Source organism: Myxine glutinosa, chromosome 12 (genome assembly GCF_964187855.1).
Source record: "Myxine glutinosa chromosome 12, kmMyxGlut1.1, whole genome shotgun sequence".
NCBI lineage: Eukaryota > Metazoa > Chordata > Myxini > Myxiniformes > Myxinidae > Myxine > Myxine glutinosa.
In genome coordinates, this window is record NC_136272.1 from 1,693,846 (window position 1) to 1,717,200 (window position 23,355).

The window sequence follows — 23,355 nt, forward strand, 5'->3', positions numbered from 1 at the left end:
CGACATTGTGGATGCATTGTGTTTTTATCACTCTTCAACCTCTCATGACATTGTGGATGCATTGTGTTTTTATCACTCTTCAACCTCTCACGACATTGCAGATGCATTGTGTTTTCATCACTCTTCAACCTCTCACGACATTGTGGATGCATTGTTTTTATCACTCTTCAACCTCTCACGACATTGCGGATGCATTGTGTTTTTATCACTCTTCAACCTCACGACATTGTGGATGCATTGTGTTTTTATCACTCTTCAACCTCTCACGACATTGTGGATGCATTGTGTTTTTATCACTCTTCAACCTCTCACGACATTGTGGATGCATTGTGTTTTCATCACTCTTCAACCTCTCATGACATTGTGGATGCATTGTGTTTTTATCACTCTTCAACCTCTCACGACATTGTGGATGCATTGTGTTTTTATCACTCTTCAACCTCTCACGACATTGTGGATGCATTGTGTTTTTATCACTCTTCAACCTCTCACGACATTGTGGATGCATTGTGTTTTTATCACTCTTCAACCTCTCACGACATTGTGGATGCATTGTGTTTTTATCACTCTTCAACCTCTCACGACATTGTGGATGCATTGTGTTTTTATCACTCTTCAACCTCTCATGACATTGTGGATGCATTGTGTTTTCATCACTCTTCAACCTCTCACGACATTGTGGATGCATTGTGTTTTTATCACTCTTCAACCTCTCACGACATTGTGGATGCATTGTGTTTTTATCACTCTTCAACCTCTTATGACATTGTGGATGCATTGTGTTTTCATCACTCTTCAACCTCTCACGACATTGTGGATGCATTGTGTTTTTATCACTCTTCAACCTCTCACGACATTGTGGATGCATTGTGTTTTTATCACTCTTCAACCTCTCATGACATTGCGGATGCATTGTGTTTTTATCACTCTTAAACCTCTCACGACATTGTGGATGTATTGTTTTTATCACTCTTCAACCTCTTATGACATTGCGGATGCATTGCGTTTTTATCACTCTTCCACCTCTCACGACATTGTGGATGCATTGTGTTTTTATCACTCTTCAACCTCTCATGGCCCTGGTGTTGGCTAACCTGGCTAACCCTGTTGTTGGTCTAGCGGCTAGGGTGCCAGCTTAGGATCCTAGGATCCTGGGTTCGAATCCCGGTCGATCGCTGAATTAACGCCAGGGGGGTTGACTCAGCCTGTCATCCTTCCGAGGTCGGCTAATTGAGTACCAGTTCACTGGTAATTCCCTGTTTGTCGTTAAAGGCGGCAAAAAGGGTTGGCGTCAGGAAGGGCATCCGGCCGTAAAACATTGCTTCAAAAAGGGGACCGAAAAACAACAACAACCACGGTTCCCGAAAAAGGCCAACCCCCGCTTGCGGGGAAAAATGGCCTCTAAAGGTGGTTAACCTCTCATGACATTGTGGATGCATTGTGTTTTTATCACTCTTCAAACTATCATGACATTGTGGATGCATTGTGTTTTTATCACTCTTCAACCTATCATGACATTGTGGATGCGTTGTGTTTTTATCGCTCTTCAACCTCTCATGACATTGCGGATGCATTGTGTTTTTATCACTCTTCAACCACTCACGACATTGTGGATGCATTGTGTTTTTATCACTCTTCAACCTCTCACGACATTGTGGATGCATTGTGTTTTTATCACTCTTCAACCTCTCACGACATTGTGGATGCATTGTGTTTTTATCACTCTTCAACCTCTCACGACATTGTGGATGCATTGTGTTTTTATCACTCTTCAACCTTTCACGACATTGTGGATGCATTGTGTTTTTAACACTCTTCAACCTCTCATGACATTGTGGATGCATTGTGTTTTTATCACTCTTCAACCTCTCATGACATTGTGGATGCATTGTGTTTTTATCACTCTTCAACCTCTCATGACATTGCAGATGCATTGTGATTTTATCACTCTTCAACCTCTCATGACATTGTGGATGCATTGTGTTTTTATCACTCTTCAACCTCTCATGACATTGTGGATGCATTGTGTTTTTATCACTCTTCAACCTCTCACGACATTGTGGATGCATTGTGTTTTTATCACTCTTCAACCTCTCACGACATTGTGGATGCATTGTGTTTTTATCACTCTTCAACCTCTCATGACATTGCGGATGCGTTGTGTTTTTATCACTCTTCAACCTCTCACGACATTGTGGATGCATTGTGTTTTTATCACTCTTCAACCTCTCATGACATTGTGGATGCATTGTGTTTTTATCACTCTTCAACCTCTCATGACATTGCGGATGCGTTGTGTTTTTATCACTCTTCAACCTCTCATGACATTGTGGATGCATTGTGTTTTTATCACTCTTCAACCTCTCATGACATTGCAGATGCATTGTGATTTTATCACTCTTCAACCTCTTATGACATTGCGGATGCATTGTGTTTTTATCACTCTTCAACCTCTCATGACATTGTGGATGCATTGTGTTTTTATCACTCTTCAACCTCTCATGACATTGTGGATGCATTGTGTTTTTATCACTCTTCAACCTCTCATGACATTGCGGATGCATTGTGATTTTATCACTCTTCAACCTCTCATGACATTGCGGATGCATTGTGTTTTTATCACTCTTCAAGGTCTCATGACATTGCGGATGCATTGTGTTTTTATCACTCTTCAACCTCTCATGACATTGTGTTGTCATAGTGTTGGGCTAGCGGCTTGGGTGCCGGCTTTAGGATCCTAGGATCCTGGGTTCGAATCCCGGTCGATCGCTGAATTAACGCCAGGGGGGTTGACTCAGCCTGTCATCCTTCCGAGGTCGGCTAATTGAGTACCAGTTCACTGGTAATTCCCTGTTTGTCGTTAAAGGCGGCAAAAAGGGTTGGCGTCAGGAAGGGCATCCGGCCGTAAAACATTGCTTCAAAAAGGGGACCAAAAAACAACAACCAAAAAACAACAACAACCACGGTTCCCGAAAAAGGCCAACCCCCGCATTGCGGGGAAAAATGGCCTCTAAAGGTGGTTATTTTATATATTTCTAACCTCTCATGACATTGTGGATGCATTGTGTTTTTATCACTCTTCAACCTCTCGTGACATTGTGGATGCATTGTGTTTTTATCACTCTTCAACCTCTCGTGACATTGCGGATGCATTGTGTTTTTATCACTCTTCAACGTCTCATGACATTGCGGATGCATTGTGTTTTTATCACTCTTCAACCTCTCATGACATTGTGGATGCATTGTGTTTTTATCACTCTTCAACCTCTCACGACATTGTGGATGCATTGTGTTTTTATCAGTCTTCAACCTCTCACGACATTGTGGATGCATTGTGTTTTTGTCACTCTTCAACCTCTCACGACATTGTGGATGCATTGTGTTTTTATCACTCTTCAACCTCTCCTGACATTGTGGATGCATTGTGTTTTTATCAGTCTTCAACCTCTCACGACATTGTGGATGCATTGTGTTTTTATCACTCTTCAACCTCTCACGTCATTGTGGATGCATTGTGTTTTTATCACTCTTCAACCTCTTATGACATTGTGGATGCATTGTGTTTTTGTCACTCTTCAACCTCTTATGACATTGTGGATGCATTGTGTTTTTATCACTCTTCAACCTCTCCTGACATTGTGGATGCATTGTGTTTTTATCACTCTTCAACCTCTCACGTCATTGTGGATGCATTGTGTTTTTATCACTCTTCAACCTCTCACGACATTGTGGATGCATTGTGTTTTTATCACTCTTCAACCTCTTATGACATTGTGGATGCATTGTGTTTTTATCACTCTTCAACCTCTCCTGACATTGTGGATGCATTGTGTTTTTATCACTCTTCAACCTCTTATGACATTGCGGATGCATTGTGTTTTTATCACTCTTCAACCTCTCATGACATTGTGGATGCATTGTGTTTTTGTCACTCTTCAACCTCTTATGACATTGCGGATGCATTGTGTTTTTATCACTCTTCAACCTCTCACGTCATTGTGGATGCATTGTGTTTTTATCACTCTTCAACCTCTCACGACATTGTGGATGCATTGTGTTTTTATCACTCTTCAACCTCTTATGACATTGTGGATGCATTGTGTTTTTATCACTCTTCAACCTCTTATGACATTGTGGATGCATTGTGTTTTTATCACTCTTCAACCTCTTATGACATTGTGGATGCATTGTGTTTTTATCACTCTTCAACCTCTTATGACATTGTGGATGCATTGTGTTTTTATCACTCTTCAACCTCTTATGACATTGTGGATGCATTGTGTTTTTATCACTCTTCAACCTCTTATGACATTGTGGATGCATTGTGTTTTTATCACTCTTCAACCTCTTATGACATTGTGGATGCATTGTGTTTTTATCACTCTTCAACCTCTTATGACATTGTGGATGCATTGTGTTTTTATCACTCTTCAACCTCTCACGACATTGTGGATGCATTGTGTTTTTATCACTCTTCAACCTCTCACGACATTGTGGATGCATTGTGTTTTTATCACTCTTCAACCTCTTATGACATTGTGGATGCATTGTGTTTTTATCACTCTTCAACCTCTTATGACATTGTGGATGCATTGTGTTTTTATCACTCTTCAACCTCTTATGACATTGTGGATGCATTGTGTTTTTATCACTCTTCAACCTCTCACGACATTGTGGATGCATTGTGTTTTTATCACTCTTCAACCTCTCACGACATTGTGGATGCATTGTTTTTTTATCACTCTTCAACCTCTTATGACATTGTGGATGCATTGTGTTTTTATCACTCTTTAACCTCTCACGACATTGTGGATGCATTGTGTTTTTATCAGTCTTCAACCTCTCACGACATTGTGGATGCATTGTGTTTTTATCACTCTTCAACCTCTCACGACATTGTGGATGCATTGTGTTTTTATCACTCTTCAACCTCTCCTGACATTGTGGATGCATTGTGTTTTTATCACTCTTCAACCTCTTATGACATTGCGGATGCATTGTGTTTTTGTCACTCTTCAACCTCTTATGACATTGCGGATGCATTGTGTTTTTATCACTCTTCAACCTCTCATGACATTGTGGATGCATTGTGTTTTTATCACTCTTCAACCTCTCACGACATTGCGGATGCATTGTGTTTTAAATCACTCTTCAACCTCTCACGACATTGTGGATGCATTGTGTTTTTATCACTCTTCAACCTCTCATGACATTGTGGATGCATTGTGTTTTTATCACTCTTCAACCTCTCACGACATTGTGGATGCATTGTGTTTTTATCACTCTTCAACCTCTTATGACATTGTGGATGCATTGTGTTTTTGTCACTCTTCAACCTCTTATGACATTGCGGATGCATTGTGTTTTTATCACTCTTCAACCTCTTATGACATTGTGGATGCATTGTGTTTTTGTCACTCTTCAACCTCTTATGACATTGCGGATGCATTGTGTTTTTGTCACTCTTCAACCTCTTATGACATTGTGGATGCATTGTGTTTTTATCACTCTTCAACCTCTCCTGACATTGTGGATGCATTGTGTTTTTGTCACTCTTCAACCTCTCCTGACATTGTGGATGCATTGTGTTTTTGTCACTCTTCAACCTCTCCTGACATTGTGGATGCATTGTGTTTTTATCACTCTTCAACCTCTCCTGACATTGTGGATGCATTGTGTTTTTGTCACTCTTCAACCTCTCCTGACATTGTGGATGCATTGTGTTTTTGTCACTCTTCAACCTCTCCTGACATTGTGGATGCATTGTGTTTTTGTCACTCTTCAACCTCTCCTGACATTGTGGATGCATTGTGTTTTTGTCACTCTTCAACCTCTCATGACATTGTGGATGCATTGTGTTTTTATCACTCTTCAACCTCTCACGACATTGCGGATGCATTGTGTTTTAAATCACTCTTCAACCTCTTATGACATTGTGGATGCATTGTGTTTTAAATCACTCTTCAACCTCTTATGACATTGCGGATGCATTGTGTTTTTATCACTCTTCAACCTCTCCTGACATTGTGGATGCATTGTGATTTTATCACTCTTCAACCTCTCCTGACATTGCAGATGCATTGTGATTTTATCACTCTTCAACCTCTCCTGACATTGTGGATGCATTGTGTTTTTGTCACTCTTCAACCTCTCCTGACATTGTGGATGCATTGTGTTTTTATCACTCTTCAACCTCTTATGACATTGTGGATGCATTGTGTTTTTATCACTCTTCAACCTCTCCTGACATTGTGGATGCATTGTGTTTTTATCACTCTTCAACCTCTCATGACATTGTGGATGCATTGTGTTTTTGTCACTCTTCAACCTCTCCTGACATTGCGGATGCATTGTGTTTTTATCACTCTTCAACCTCTTATGACATTGTGGATGCATTGTGTTTTTATCACTCTTCAACCTCTCCTGACATTGTGGATGCATTGTGTTTTTATCACTCTTCAACCTCTTATGACATTGTGGATGCATTGTGTTTTTATCACTCTTCAACCTCTCCTGACATTGTGGATGCATTGTGTTTTTATCACTCTTCAACCTCTCATGACATTGTGGATGCATTGTGTTTTTATCACTCTTCAACCTCTCACGACATTGCGGATGCATTGTGTTTTAAATCACTCTTCAACCTCTTATGACATTGTGGATGCATTGTGTTTTAAATCACTCTTCAACCTCTTATGACATTGCGGATGCATTGTGTTTTTGTCACTCTTCAACCTCTTATGACATTGCGGATGCATTGTGTTTTTATCACTCTTCAACCTCTCACGACATTGCGGATGCATTGTGTTTTTATCACTCTTCAACCTCTCACGACATTGCGGATGCATTGTGTTTTTATCACTCTTCAACCTCTCACGACATTGTGGATGCATTGTGTTTTAAATCACTCTTCAACCTCTTATGACATTGTGGATGCATTGTGTTTTTGTCACTCTTCAACCTCTTATGACATTGCGGATGCATTGTGTTTTTATCACTCTTCAACCTCGATGGTAAACCTCGAGGTTTGTTAGAATTTCAACATTGTAAATGAATCGCTGCACCCATATCAGCCCTCCCCACTTGTACCTGCACAGAACCGCATTCATTTGAGCACACCTTGATGTCATGCCATATGCTTCTTCTTTTTACTTTATTATATGAAATTTATGTTCTTTATCTTTTTTCCAGCCTGCAAAACTTCCGATCTTGATAAATGAGACGAGGCATATGATGAGTGTACACAAAATGACGTGCTGATTTTTCTACATTATTTTCCTCCTTTGTGCAGTTGAAGTTGATTTGAATGGAGAGTATTTTTTGAGTGGTGGTGCCCTCTCTGGAAGGTATAGGCCGGTGAGGATGCTATTTCACTGGGGCCGATGTAACAACACGACAGGTTCTGAGCATCATCTGGATGGGAAAGCCTTCCCGCTCGAGGTAATCGTACCCGTATTGTTTGCTCATGAAATTAAACACTTATTATATTCTATAATTCATACTTCCCCTCAATCTGCCCTGTCCAATGTGACGTTCTCTTTTAGCCAACTCCCCTTTGCATGTAAATCAGTAAACATCAGTCCCATCCATAACTAGAACCATGCAACTGTGTTGCCAATATGCCTCCGCATAGTCCCACAACGGGTATATGCCATTGTTCACTGCCCCAAAAATAAACAAGTTTGATTTAAATCTCGTCAGCTGTTTTCAAGTATCACGTTTTCACCAGCCATGACAGGTTTCACATCGATCGGTGAAGCAGTTTGAGACAACACAACACAACAACATGCATTTTAAAGGCCATTTTCCCTGCTAGAGCGGGGGTTAGCCTTGCGGTCCCCATGACAATCTTCTCCATATTGCCCTATTTTCTGCATCTCCCCTTGTTAACCCCCTTGCCCGCATTTCTTCTTCCACCATCTTTAGCCAAGTCTTTCTCGGTCTTCCCCGTCCTCTACTTCCTTCTACATTCATTTCCATCACTCTTCTCAACCAGTCACTTTCATCCTTACTCAACACATGACCAAACCATCTCAAACTGTTTGTCTTCACAGCATCAATCACAGGCTCTATTCCCATCATCTTTCGCAATTCATCATTTGTCTTCCTCTCTCTCAACGATACTCCGCACATCCATCGAACCATTCGCATTTCCACCCTTTCCAGCCTTCGTTGCTGCTCTACATTCATGACCCATGTCTTGCTCCCATAAATCATAACACTTCTCACACATGCAGCACACACCTTTCCCTTCAGCTTCAACGACACTCCCCTCCTCATCAGCACGCCACTCAGTTCCCGAAACTTCTTCCATGCACATCTCACTCGAGCAACCGTTGCCGAGTCTGATCCACCTTCTCCATTCAGCATGTCTCCGGGGTAGCAAAATGTTTTCACACCTTCCAGCTTCATGCCGTCTCCAAGATCCAACTCAACATTTCCTCCATCTGCAGCTCCCTCTGTGCACACCTTACATTTGAATGTAGCTGCCACACTGGTTAATGACCCTCTCAGACCACTACATTTTTGATGAACCCACTCAGCGCACAGCGCACAGCACACATTGTACATTGAATGGAGTTCACTCTGACACTCTTCCTGCACACGGCCACTTCCCAGTTCTTTCCACTTCACCACATGCTTTACCACTTGCCATCACCTTCGTCTTTCCGATATTCACCTTCATACCTTTTGTCTCCATACATTCCTTCTACTTGTTCATCTTCTCCTTCAGTCCATCCATACTTTCCGCAATCAACACCAGATCATCTGCATACAACAACTGCCATGGTAAAACCTCCTTTACGTTCTGAGCCAGCACCTCCGTCACAGCTACAAATAGTCGTGGACTTAATACCGACCCCTGATGCACTCCCACCTTCACCTCAAACTCACCACTGTTCCCGTCCTTCGTCCTTACAGCTGTGCGCGCTCTTTTGTACATTGCCATCACTACTCTGATCAACCATTCCTCCACTCCTAACTTCCTCAATGCCCATGTCACTACTTCGCGTGGAACCCTATCGAATGCTTTCTCCAGATCAACAAACCCAAGAAACAACTTCTTCCTCTTCTCCATGTACTTCTCCTGCAACTGCCTCACAATAAAAAGCGTGTCTGTCGTTCCTCTTCCTGGCATAAATCCAAACTGCATTTTGTCGATCTTCACTTTCTTCCTTATCCACCTCTTCAACACCCTTTCCAATACCTTCATTCCGTGCTCCAATAACTTTATCGCTCGATACGAGCCACAGTCCAGGGGGTCACCTTTCCCCTGGTATAGAGGGACGAGTGTACTCAGTTCCCAATCCACTGTGATGAGGCCTTCTTTCACCACCAGATTACAGATCTATGTCATTCTCTTCACACCCCAACTTCCTGCTGCCTTCAACGTATCTCCCACAACTCCCGTCGGCCCTCCCGCTTTTCTACTCTTCATTGCTTTTATCGCTTCCTCAACTTCCTTCTCAGTTATCTTCTCTGCCGGTCCTAAAACTGGGTTACTCTCGATGATGCCATCCCATTCATTCTCTGTATTCAACAGCATTTCCATATATCTTTTCCATCTTCCTTTAATTCCATCTGGGTCCACAACGATTTGTCCCACTTCATCCTTCAAGCAACTCACCCCCATCACATCACACATCTCTTTCGCTATCTGCTTTGCAATCCTAAATACCGCTCTCTGACCCTCTTCCGAATCCAAGCGTTCTAAAACGTTCATAAACTAAAACAATATGCAGCATGAACCAAAACAATACACAGCATAAATCAAAGCAATATGCAGCATAAACCAAAACAATACACAGAATAAACCAAAACAATACACAGCATAAACCAAAACAATATGCAGCGTAAACCAAAACAATACACAGAAAAAACCAAAACAGCACAGCATAAACCAAAACAATATGCAGCATAAACCAAAACAATACACAGAATAAACCAAAACAATATGCAGCATAAACCAAAACAATATGCAGCATAAACCAAAACAATATGCAGCATAAACCCCACAATACACAAACAACAAACAACAGGCATTTTAAGGCCATTTTCCCTGCAAGAGTGGGGGTTAGCCTTGTGGTCCCCATGACAATCTTCTCCATTTGCCCTATTTTCTGCATCTCTCCTTGTTAACCCCCTTGCCCGCATTTCTTCTTCGACCATCTTTCGCCAAGTCTTTCTCGGTCTTCCCTGTCCTCTACTTCCTTCTACATTCATTTCCATCACTCTTCTCAACCAGTCACTTTCATCCTTCCTCAACACATGACCAAACCATCTCAACGTGTTTCTCTTCACAGCATCCATCACAGGCTCTATTCCCATCATCTTTCGCAATTCATCATTTGTCTTCCTCTCTCTCAACGATACTCCACACATCCACCGAACCATTCGCATTTCCACCCTTTCCAGCCTTCGTTGCTGCTCTGCGTTCATTACCCATGTCTCACTCCCATAAATCATAACATTTCTCACACATGCAGCATACACCTTTCCCTTCAGCTTCAACGACACTCCCCTCCTCGTCAGCACGCCACTCAGTTCCCGAAACTTCTTCCATGCACATCTCACCCGAGCAACCGTTGCCGAGTCTGATCCACCTTCTCCATTCAGCATGTCTCCTAGGTAACAAAATGTTTTCACACCTTCCAGCTTCACGCCGTCTCCAAGATCCAACTCAACATTTCCTCCATCTGCAGCTCCCTCTGTGCACACCTTACATTTGAATGTAGCTGCCACACTGGTTAATGACCCTCTCAAGCCACTACATTTTTGATGAACCCACTCAGCGCACATTGTACATTGAATGGAATTCACTCCGACACCCTTCCTGCACACAGCGCAGGGCCACTTCCCAGTTCTTTCCACCTCACCACATGCTTTACCACTTGCCATCACCTTCGATTTTCCAATATTCACCTTCAGACGTTTTGTCTCCATACATTCCTTCCACTTGTTCATCTTCTCCTTCAGTCCATCCATACTTTCTGCAAACAACACCAGATAATCTGCATACAACAACTCCCACAGTAAACCCTCCTTTACGTTCTGAGCCAGCACCTCCATCACAGCTACAAATAGTAGTGGACTTAGTACCGACCCCTGATGCACTCCCACCTTCACCTCAAACTCACCACTGTTCCCGTCCTTCGTCCTTACAGCTGTGCGCGCTCTTTTGTACATTGCCATCACTACTCTGATCAACCATTCCTCCACTCCTAACTTCCTCGATGCCCATGATTACAGATCCGCCTCCGGTCCCTCGAACGAAACAGGTCTCTGTCATTCTCTTCACACCCCCAACTTCCTGCTGCCTTCAACATATCTCCCACAACTCCCGTCGGCCCTCCCGCTTTTCTACTCTTCATTGCTTTAATCGCTTCCTCAACTTCCTTCTCAGTTATCTTCTCAGCCGGTCCTAAAACTGGGTTACTCTCTACGTTGCCATCCCATTCATTCTATGCATTCAACAGCATTTCCATATATCTTTTCCATCTTCCTTTAATTCCATCTGGGTCAACTACGATTTGTCCCACTTCATCCTTCAAGCAACTCACCCCCATCACATCACACCTCTCTTTCGCTATCTGCTTTGCAATCCTGAATACTGCTCTCTGACCCTCTTCCGAATCCAAGTGTTCTCCGATCATTTTCCAACATGCCTCCTGCGCCTTTGCAGCCTCTTTCTTTGCAGCCTTCTTGGCTGCCTTATAACTTTCATGCTCTGCTGTTTCTGCTCCCGTACCCTTCGCCTTCTGCCACTCCTTGAACTTCTTCCTCCTCTCGTCAATCCTCTTTCCAACTTCATAATCCCACCACCATGTTTCCGAGTGCCTCGGTGGTCCTTTTGTCCATCCACGATTCCACATACCTCACCAACGGCTCCCAACAGACTAGCTTTCATTGACATCCAACCACTTTCAAGCTCAACCACATCAGCCTCTACCCTACTCAGCCTCTCTTTTACTGCCTCCCTTACTGTCACCTCTTTCAACCTCCACACCTTCATTCTCGGTTGGTACTTCACCTGCCGAGCTCTCCTCGCACCTTTCACCCTTATGTCGCAGATAACCAAGTGGTGCTGTGAAACAGCCTCCTCCCCCGGGATCACCTTTGTGTCCCGGAGGTGCCCCCTATCTCGCCTACGCACCATCAGGTCGTCAACGGTTGTTGTCGACCCACCTGACGTGCATGTAACAAGCTTATTATCCCCTTTCTGGAACTGAGTATTACAAATCAACAAATCAGCTCCATCAGCAAACTCCAAAATACTTTCACCTTCTCCATTTCTCACACCATATCCGTAACCCCCATGAACTCCCTCAAAACCGTCCATACTCCTTCCCACATGTCCATTTAGGCCTCCTCCTACCACAACAACTTCCTCATCTTTCATGTTTTCCTTCAGCTTCTCTATCGCACACCAGAACTTGTCCTTCTCTTCATCGCTCCGACCAACCTGCGGAGCATATCCCGAGATGACATTCACCAAGAGCTTTCCAATCGTCATTTTCACCATCATCAACCTATCACTCACTCTAGTCACACTCACCACACTGTCTACAAACTCCTCAGAAAACAGGACACCAACACCATTCACGCCCTCCGGGCACCCTTGCCACACAAACTTGTATTTCTGTCCCTGCCTACCCTTCACCATTCTCACACCACTTCCCTTCCATCTCGTCTCCTGCACACAACATATGTCCACTCTTATTCTGACCAATATGTCCACCACTTCTCCTGATCTCCCTGTCATTGTCCCTACATTCCATGTCCCAAACCTCATAAACCGATCTCCACTTCGGGTGGAGATCAGGACAATCTGACTCAAAACAATATGACTCCCCCGAAGGCTTTTCCATCACTAATTTTGTCTCCAATCGTTTTTTTTTAAATATCCTACTGCTCAGTTTAAACATCCAGAGAACCTTCATAGTTGCTAATGACGGTGGAATCGGTATCAGAATCCTGGCTTGAAATGCGCTTTTCTCTATGTACAACAGCCATTTGGATGAAGGTGAAATATCACATATTATACATGGGTCAGTTTTTCACAGACTTTTCCCCTCTGCCCCTTTAACACATTCAACTGAAACTTGGTAGGGGACATGTATTGCAAAGCTATTTTTCTAGGTTTTCTTTCGTCTTTTTTTCTCAGTACTGACTCTCCCCTCATCTCACTTCTTCCTACAGATGCAGGTGTGGCTGCATTCCGAGCATACACTGAGTTTCAACGATGCTGTGGAGAGAGGTTCAGGCCTAGCTGCCCTTTCAGTGCTCTTCCAGGTGCAGTCCATATGTTGCTGGGGGCTACAATAGGAATATAGAGTGGGTGTATTGGGAACTAGAACATTGTGACTGTCACCAATATGCCTCCGCATAATCCCACAACGGGTGGATGCCAACGTTCACTGTCCTAAAAATAAACAAGTTTGATTTAAATCCCTTCAGCTGTTCTCAAATATCACATTTTCACCAGACATGACAGGTTTCGCATTGATCGGTGAAGCGGTTTCAGAGAAGGGATTTTTTTTAAACATCGGCTTTCAGGCGAATATGGCTGCCATACCACATGACATATGACCTTAAAAATTTACACTTTGCATATGTATGGGTAGTGGATCACGTTTGTGAAGTTTTGTGTTGATCGGATAAAGTTCGTTTTTCAATCCAATATGGCTGCCAAACCATGTGACCTATGATGTCATAAATTTAACATTTCAGTACAAATGGGTCATATATCATGTGCATGCAATTTCAGATTTTTAGGATAAGGAATTTGATTAAAACATTTTTGGCTGGTATACCACTTCAAAAAGATTTTTCAAAAAACTTTCAAAAAAAAAAGAAAAAGCCTCAAAAAGAGAACCATGACAATTACAAATACATATGGGCAGGGTTCAGCCCGAAGTACCCCGTGGGGAACCCCACTCCCTCTCGTCAAAACTCAAGGTGGGGAACCCTATCGAAGCAAGGGTGGAAATCACTCCATTTATGACGACGAAACATCTGATGCCTGACGTGCAGATCGGTTTCTGAGGTTTGGGACATGGAATGTAGGGACAATGACAGGGAGATCAGGAGAAGTGGTGGAAGTATTGGTCAGAAGAAGAGTGGACATATGTTGTGTGCAGGAGACAAGATGGAAGGGAAGTGGTGTGAGAATGGTGAAGGGTAGGCAGGGACAGAAATACAAGTTTGTGTGGCAAGGGTGCCCAGAAGGCGTGAATGGTGTTGGTATCCTGTTTTCTGAGGAGTTTGTAGACAGTGTGGTGAGTGTGACTAGAGTGAGTGATAGGTTGATGATGGTGAAAATGATGATTGGAAAGCTCTTGGTGAACGTCATCTCGGCATATGCTCCGCAGGTTGGTCGGAGCGATGAAGAGAAGGACAAGTTCTGGTGTGCGATAGAGAAGCTGATGGAAAACGTGAAAGATGAGGAAGTTGTTGTGGTAGGAGGAGACCTAAATGGACATGTGGGAAGGGGTATGGACGGTTTTGAGGGAGTTCATGGGGGTTACGGATATGGTGTGAGAAATGGAGAAGGTGAAAGGATTTTGGAGTTTGCTCCTGCCAGTGACCTGCATATCAGGGGCACCAGATCAGGAGCACCGTACCCTGTCTATTTATATACAGACCAGGTTCAGAGCCTCAGGTGGAGCACAGATAGATTTCGAGGCATTTTGGTCGAGAGTCGAGCTCTCGAGTTAGTCGAGTTAAGAGAGTCGAGTTAAGAGCTCAAACTCTAAGGCACCACACTACACGCCCGGCCGGAAAGTGCTACCGCCGAGGATGCGGATCCGCTCGCTGAACTCCGGGATGCTCCGGAGGATGACCCAGCCCTGACGGCTGCCGTTATGACCAGCAGACCCAAGGCCTTGCGCGGGGCCGCATGCTTTTTCTGTGGAGGGCCTCGTCATGCCCGGGTCGTGTGTCCGGCACGTGACGCTATATGCCATTTGTGCTCGCTAAAGGGACATTACGCGAAAGTGTGCAGGAAAACGGCACGCGGCTCGCGGCACATTGACTCGCGCAGTCGCGGTCGCGCGGGCGCAGCAACCTTGAATGGGCTCATAGCGGAGCCCGCCAGCCAAGCCCGACACCCGGCGCCTTACCCGACTTCGAAGGGGAGGGCCCCTCTCTGCGGCCCCCTGGGCGCTCAGACGTCCTTGGCGGGCGTCACCGGACAGCCACCACCGTCTCCTTCTCCATCGGGCGCAAAGGCCGTGTCCTTGGCCAAACTCCGGGCCACGCAAGGGGCTTTGAAACCTCGCCAAGCCCCTCGTACTCCTCGAGTCGTCCACGAGCTAGCAGCGGCCCACGCCCCGACAAAGGAGTTAAGGGAGCTTTCAAATACTACGGAGGCCTTTTGTCAAAGCGGCCAAAAATGTCAAAAGGCGATTTCGAATACTACGGAAGCCTTTTGTCAAAGCGGCCATAAATGTCAAAAGGCGATTTCGAATACTACGGAAGCCTTTTTCTGCCAAAAGTGTCAAAAGGCGATGTCAAATACTACGGAGGCCTTTTCTCATCAGAATTGTCAGATTTTGAATCGCGAAACACCGGAATGCTGGGGAAAGCCCTCTGATGACGATAATGGATTCCCCATGGTCAACGCAGACTCCAGCCACGACCGCAAAACTGCTGCTGGCGTAGGATCCACCCGCGAGGCTGGTCCGACCCATTCGGGGGGCTCAGTCCCGCTCCCAGCAGCCTCGTCTGGCCTGGCTCAAGCCCTTATTCCCCTTATGGTTGAAGGCCATTGTGTTCGGGCCTTGGTGGATACAGGATCTACGGATAGTTTTATCGACCAGCGACTTGTGCTCAGGCATGGATGGCGGATCTGGCGGTCTACGAGACGGATCTTCATGGCTTCCCAGGGGCTTCGGCTCAGCACGAAGGGGGAATGCCGATTAAAACTCGTGCTAAAGGGACGGGTTTTCCCTGATGTACACCTTATGGTTTTACCCGCATTATGTGCTGATATTCTGTTAGGACACGATTTTCTTAAGCTGCATGGACGTCTGGTAATGGAGTTTGGTGGGCCTGACACTCTTGTTGTGGGGGCGGACGACGCGCTAGCGGTGTGCGCCCTAGCGCAAATGGACGTCCAGCCGCTTTCACTGTTCCCCAATCTAACCTCCGACTGCACCCCTGTCGCGGTAAAATCACGACGCTACTCTCGCGCTGACATGCAATTCATTGCGGACGAAACGGCTCAGCTCTTGAAAGACGGCATCATAGAGCCTAGTAGGTCGCCGTGGCGCGCCCAGGTCTTGGTGGTGCGCAGCGAGGCCCATCGCAGACGCATGGTAATCGACTATTCCCAAACGATTAACCGCTTTACACAGCTGGATGCCTACCCCCTTCCGGGGATGGACGCGCTAGTGCAACAGGTGTCCCAGTATTCGGTCTATAGCACTCTCGATCTCCGTAGTGCGTACCACCAGTTCCCTATCTCAAGGGCGGATCGTATCTATACCGCTTTCGAGTCGGGGCAGCGGTTGTACCAATTTACGCGATTGCCTTTTGGGGTAACGAACGGGGTCGCTTGTTTCCAGAGAGCCATGGATGACCTCGTTGCGCGGGAGCACTTAACCGATGTTTTCGTCTACCTCGATAATCTTACGATTTGTGGATATGACCAAGGGCACCATGATGCTAATCTGAAGCGCTTCCTTGAGGTCGCGCAGCGGTATCACTTAACTATGAACGAGGATAAGTGCCGATACTCCCTACGCACGATAGATCTTCTGGGGTACACCGTGACCCATGGCTCTGTCGCTCCGGATAAGGAGCGTCTGCGACCTTTGCTCGACATGGCCCCTCCCTGCGATCGGGCGTCCCTGAAGCGCGTCCTTGGGCTGTTCGCCCATTACTCCAAATGGGTGCAAAGTTTCTCCGCGAAACTTCGCCCCCTTGTGGCCTGCGACACCTTTCCCCTGAGTTCGGCCGCATTGACGGCCTTTGAAGGCCTTAAGACCGACATCGCCCGAGCCGCCGTGGCGACCATCGACGAGAGCGGCTCGTTCGTCCTCGAAAGTGACGCCTCGGATCAGGCCATCGCGGCGACCCTCTCCCAAGGGGGGCGTCCCGTGGCTTTCTTTTCACGGACTCTTACCACCGCTGAGCGGAGGCACTCGTCCGTTGAAAAGGAAGCGTATGCGATCGTCGAGTCTATTCGGCGATGGCGCCCGTACCTACTCGGGCGGAGCTTCCAAATCATCACGGACCAGCAAAGCGTTGCGTTCATGTACGACACCTTACACGCCCAGCGCATTAAGAACGAGAAAATCACTCGCTGGCGTATCGAACTCGCCGACTTCTGTTACACCATCAAATATCGCCCGGGGAAGGATAACCAGGCCGCCGATGCTTTATCACGACCGGCTACATGTGCTGGTATCACCTCTTTGGAGGGCCTACGGGTGCTGCATGCCACTGCGGGCCATCCCGGCGTAACGCGTTTCGCTCATTTCGTGCGGAGTGGGAATCTCCCTTACTCGATTGACGATATCCGCCGTATCTGTCGCGACTGCGCTATCTGCGCGGAAATCAAACCGCGTTTCTATAACCCTCCCATGGGGACTCTGGTGAAGGCTACACGCCCGTGGGAACGCTTGGCGATGGATTTCAAGGGCCCATTGCCGGTGTCGAGCGGCTCTCGCTCTCTGCTCACTATCGTTGATGAGTACTCGCGATTCCCCTTTGCTTATACGTGCGCGGACATGACTGCTGCCACGGTGATGCGATGCTTACAGAACTTGTTCTCAATGTTCGGTTACCCGGCCTATGTCCATACCGACCGGGGTGCGGTCTTCTTGTCTCAGGAGGTGCCCGGCTATCTGCTCCAAAATAACATTGCGTCTAGTTACACCACGCCGTACAGACCTCAGGCTAACGGGCAGATCGAACGCTTCAACGGGATTATCTGGAGGGCCGTCATGCTCCACCTCCGGACCCTCGGCCGGGGCCTCGATAAATGGGCTTGGTCGCTACCTGCGGCGTTGAACTCGATCAGGGCTCTCCTGAGTACGGCAACCAACCATACTCCCCACGAGCGACTTTTCCACCACCCCAGGAGCTCGGGGTGTATACGGTCTTTGCCCAGTTGGCTCGCTGGGCCCGGGCCGGCCTACCTTAAACGGGCGGTTCGCGCGAGCAAGTACGACCCCCTAGTGGACAAAGTGCAGATTCTCCAGGCTAATCCTGAGCATGCTCGTGTGATGACGTCTGATGGCCGTGAGACTACTGTCTCCGTTCGTCACCTTGCCCCTTGCGGGGTCGACGACCTTAGTAGGGAATCGGACGAACCGATCGAACCCATCTATGAGACTATGGCCTCTCCCGACGCTCCCATCGCCGACAGTCCACCGACCCTCCCCTCGTCGAGACTACCCGGGCCCGACGACTTGGAGTTACCCCCTTCGTCACCCGACCCTGTTGGCGCCTCTGACGCCGGGGACACAGGGATACATGATGCCGTACCCGGGGAATTTCGGACGCGTGCTGGCAGAGAAATTCGCCGCCCGGCCCGATACGGTTGGGTCGACTGATACTCCGCACCCTATTCGTGCTGACGCTCACTCGCTTTTAGCCACGCGGCCGTATAATTCTGACAGGGGGAGAATGTAGTGAAATCGTATTCGTACTGAACCCCGGGTGATGCTCGCTGCTCGTTGTCACCGCTAGGGGCGTGACTATAAGACCCGCTGCTGCGACGGTGCTCCGAGACTTCTCCCTTGTGACATGTTACATCGGTAGCCTCGCTAACGGTACGCCTGTATAGAATATCTAGCTTGCTTGCATTGAATGATATGAATGGACCCATGAGATGTCGCATCGTATACTTATTGTGAATTTCTACTTTACAGGAATGATGTGATGATCTAAATGCAATTAAACCAACCATTGGACCAAAGTTGTGTGGACCTGATTGGTTTTCCACAACAATCCTCTCTATCTCTTTGCTGATGACTCCACTCTCTGCCGCTCCATTCCTCATCCCTCAGATTGGCAGTCTGCAGCCTCCTCACTCTGCAGACCTGGACAAAATCACAGACTGGGCAAACAAGTGGAACATGTCTTTCAATCCTGACAAATCTCTCACTCTTACGATGTCTCTCCGAAAAGACCGACTGGACAACCCTCCCATCCACTTTCTGAATAATCCTCTCCAAGAAGTTCTGTCACTCAAGCTTTTGGGTCTCACTATCTGCCATGATCTTTCCTGGGAAAACCACATTTCCAAGCTGGCCTCCAAAGCCAGTCGCCGACTGGGCATCCTCCGTCGTGCGAAGTCCTTCCTTGGCACACCTGAGCTCCTCACCACATACAAGGCTTTCATCCGCAGCTCAATGGAGTACTGCTCTCCCCTCTGGGCTGGTGCTCCTGCCTCACACCTTGCTCGTCTTCACGCTGTTGAAACCAAAGTGTTCAGAATCATTGGAATCTCCCACGATGAAGCTATCTCCGAGGGCCTTTCACTTACTCACCGCAGGCAGGTTGGTGGTCTTTCCGTCTTCTTCCGACTCCTCTCCGGCCTTGCTCCCCCAGCTCTCTCTGGGCTCTGTCCCCCAAATATTCCTACAGGTCGCACAAGATCTGCCTGCAACCCTCTTATGGTTAAACTGCCAAAATCAAGACTCTCTGCTCACCTTCACTCCTTCATTCCTCTTTTCTCCCGCCTCTGGAACAAACTCCCTCACTCTCTTCAATCCCACTCCTACCTCCAGGTCTTTAAAACAGCGGTTCACCACCATCTCTTATCTTCCCCCATCCAAAACCTTGATCTTTTCTACCCCTGCTAATTTCACCCCAAATGCACTTTTTTGAAATACCAACTTCTTTCCTGGAAGTCCTTGGTGTCCTTATGTTTATACTTCTCCCACCCCCCTCCCCCTTCCCACACCTCGTCCCCCAAGCCCTCTCCCTCCCACACATTTCCCGATGTCCCTGCTCTCAAATGTTGTGTTTGTGTGCTTCCCGTTCTCTCCCCATCTTGTCTCCCGCTCACTCTTTTGATAGATTTTGTTTGTTTGTTTGATTTGTTTGTGTGATAAATGTTAGCTCTTTCACGAGCCTCGATTCTGTATTTAAAAAAAAGAAAAAAAAGAGCAGAACTATAGATGAAGTTGCCTTTCCGAGGGTCTGCCAGTTTTATTGTGATTTTTTTTTTCTTTGAAATGCTCTTTTACCTTCCTGGTAAGATTTTGAGCTGTGTAGGCCTGGCGGTCTGCCCCATCTCCTCAGACACTGGTGTACTCCTCTTTGTACATGCAAGTAAATCACTAACTAACACAGATCGTTGCTTTCCTAGCACCTCATTCTGGATATATGAAAGCAGAGATGCAAATGCTCTCTTGTGGTAGGACTGAGGCGAGCTCCCTTCATTGGGCTTTCTTGATCATCAGTCTTCCTCAGGAACTGGACACGGCATGATTTGTGGTATTCTGCTTCCTTTGCGATCAGGTCCACGCCACTCCGAATGAGACTCTTGATACGTTCGTTTTTCGAAGACTTTACCCGATGGCAAAGTGACTCACAACCGGCAACTGTCGCTATCTTCAGTCTGGGCTCTTCTTTTTCCATTTTTCTTCTTACGGATTTTGCCACAGAAAATACAAGTCCCTTTCAACAGGCCCTGCTGATCCGACTTGGGAAGGACACTGCAGCGTCTTGTTTGGATAGAAGCCTTTTTGGCAGTAGGTTCATCATCAGGTGGCAGGGGTTCTGTCAGGTGCTTCACTGCTGTGTAATGCTTAAGATAAGAAGGGTGATAGCTGACAGTAGATTCGTGATCACTGCTTACCAAAATCTGTTGTGTGAGAATAATGCATTGTATTTAAAAATCCCAGAGCCATAATTTTGCTAACACCCATTATAAAAAGAAATGACTGCAGTAACATTAAATATTAATTGAGAGGAATCAAAATTGACATTTTTCGTGGTATGGGCATTAGCTTACCTTGAGGGAAATGGTTCAGTCACATGTACAAGAATAATCATAATGGTCCAGTCAGACACGAAAAATATATGCCTTCATTTCCTTAAATCAAGAAAAGAGCATAAATTCACATTGTTTAGCTTTAAAGTTAATGACCGTACAGCTAGGCATATAGGCCCCACTTGTAGTATATAGTGTGAGTAACCTTGGCTGCATAAGGTTCATTGACATGTCTATATCAGTGGATAAGGTCGGCCTAATTAATGGACAAGTGGCCCTCCATATGATGGATGGACAGCATCAGCAGGAGGGTGAGGGTTCGGTGAATTCTATGCATTTTGTGATTAGGCCTCGGCGCTATTCTGGTAACATACGCGTACCTGATGGATTCAAAGGGATGTAGATGTACATGTACCGCTTTGCATCATCATAAACACACTGATTTTGAGTATAGTTACAAAGGAGAGACTTCTCTTAAATCTTTAAGTTTTAAAGCTTGATTAATGAGATAATAGGTGGCAGCATGATATCTATGGGGAGCAATTTAAGCAACAAAACTTACCTCTCGTACTGCTTCTAATATCTTCTTGGATGTGTTGATGACTGATCATTAATAAAACGAGTTGGGTTGCAGTGAAAAGAGAACTTGACTACTCGATTCCTATTTTAAACTGACTATTTCCCACACATATACCGGTAAAAGTGTCACAAAAAGTAATACATGTAAAGTAACACGCCTGGCACCTTGTTGTCCAGGTTCAGGCTTGGTCAAATACATGCTACATTGATAATTGTGAGTAAATTACAAAGCCACAGAATCAAGAGATAAATTGGGCTTTTTCTCAGCTCAATCTAGCCGTCTAGCGCAATGGAGGGGGGTTCGGGGGTGTCTGGTGGGCACAACCACCACTGAAAATGTCTGGCAGTTGTCATTCATTATATCTGGGACTATGCCGAACTATTTCCTGTAGGTTTCACGGGGTTAACTTACAAGCTTATCTCGCTCAATTTTGGGGTGGTGGCATTCGGGGTGCCTGGCAGGCACACCCCACCATTGAAAATGTCTGGCAGTGACCATTCATGATATCTGGGACTATGCCGAACATTTCCCAGTAGGTTTCACTGGGTTAACTTACAAGCTGATCTCGCTCAATTTTAGAGTACCGGTTATGTAAGTCTGGCAGGCACACCCCACCACTGAAACTGTCTGGCAGTGGCCAGTCATGATATCTGGGAATATGCCGAACATTTTCCAGTAGGTTTCATCAGGTTAACTCACAGAGCTGATCTAGCTCAATTTGAGAGTACCGGTTATGTAAGTCTGGCAGGCACACCCCACCACTGAAACTGTCTGGCAGTGGCCATTCATGATATCTGGGAATATGCCGAACATTTTCCAGTAGGTTTCACCAGGTTAACTTACGAGCTGATCTAGCTCAATTTTGGGGGTGGAGTCATTCGGGGGTGTCTGGCAGGCATAACCCACCACTGAAAATGTCTGGCAGTGGTCATTCATGATATCTGGGACTATGCCGTACATTTTCCAGTAGGTTTCACCGGGTTAACTTACAAGCTGATTGAGCTCAATTTTAGAGTACCGGTTATGTAAGTCTGGCGGGCACACCCCACCACTGAAACTGTCTGGCAGTGGCCATTCATGATATCTGGGACTATGCCGAACATTTTCCAGTAGGTTTCACCGGGTTAACTTACCAGCTGATCTAGCTCAATTTTAGAGTACTGGTTATGTAAGTCTGGCAGGCACACCCCACCACTGAAACTGTCTGGCAGTGGTCATTCATGATATCTGGGACTATGCCGAACTATTTAATGTAGGTTTCATCAGGTTAACTCACAGAGCTGATCTAGCTCAATTTTGGGGTCCCTTTCTAATGGCCCTTTTGACCACAACCACCATAATGCGCCCGGCAGACGTCCATTTCCTTACATGGACATGGACATGCACATGGACCATTGCTATATACATGAAAATTGGTTAACTTTCCAGCTAGGCTGACCCCCCTGGGCTCCTGGTCTACAACTTAGATGAGTGGTCTGCCCAAGATCATGGCTGATGGTGAGGCCCAAAAGTTTGAGACTGACCTTCTTCAAGAGAATTGTTATGTAAGTAGATGGGAGGGTTTGCCAAATGATCCTTGTGGAGAAACACAGTGAGAGATTTGTTCAGAATTGAAAGCAACTCCACGTAGGTCGTGTGCAACAGGTGGAAAATCACCTAAAATCGATTTTCCTTCCATGACTGAGGTGCTACTTAAAATTTAGCATATGAATAGACAATTGCAGATGATCTGGTGTTGATTGCAGAAAGTATGGATGGACTGAAGGAAAAGATGAACAAGTGGAAGGAATGTATGGAGACAAAAGGTCTGAAGGTGAATATA

At 46.0% G+C, this 23,355-nt stretch overlaps 1 protein-coding gene across 5 annotated transcripts in view; it reads left to right on the top strand.

The window, feature by feature from the left end:
• LOC137412972 (receptor-type tyrosine-protein phosphatase gamma) overlaps positions 1–23,355 on the top strand; it is a 280,669-nt gene that overhangs the window by 60,096 nt on the left and 197,218 nt on the right. For 4 of the 5 annotated variants that reach the window (XM_078766398.1, XM_078766399.1, XM_078766400.1 and 1 more), the window contains exons 4-5: positions 7,292–7,440; positions 13,201–13,293. In XM_078766398.1, the coding sequence (XP_078622524.1) occupies positions 7,292–7,440; positions 13,201–13,293 (242 nt within the window). The remainder of the gene's footprint in view (positions 1–7,291; positions 7,441–13,200; positions 13,294–23,355) is intronic. The other variant, XM_078766402.1, reaches the window with a different exon arrangement.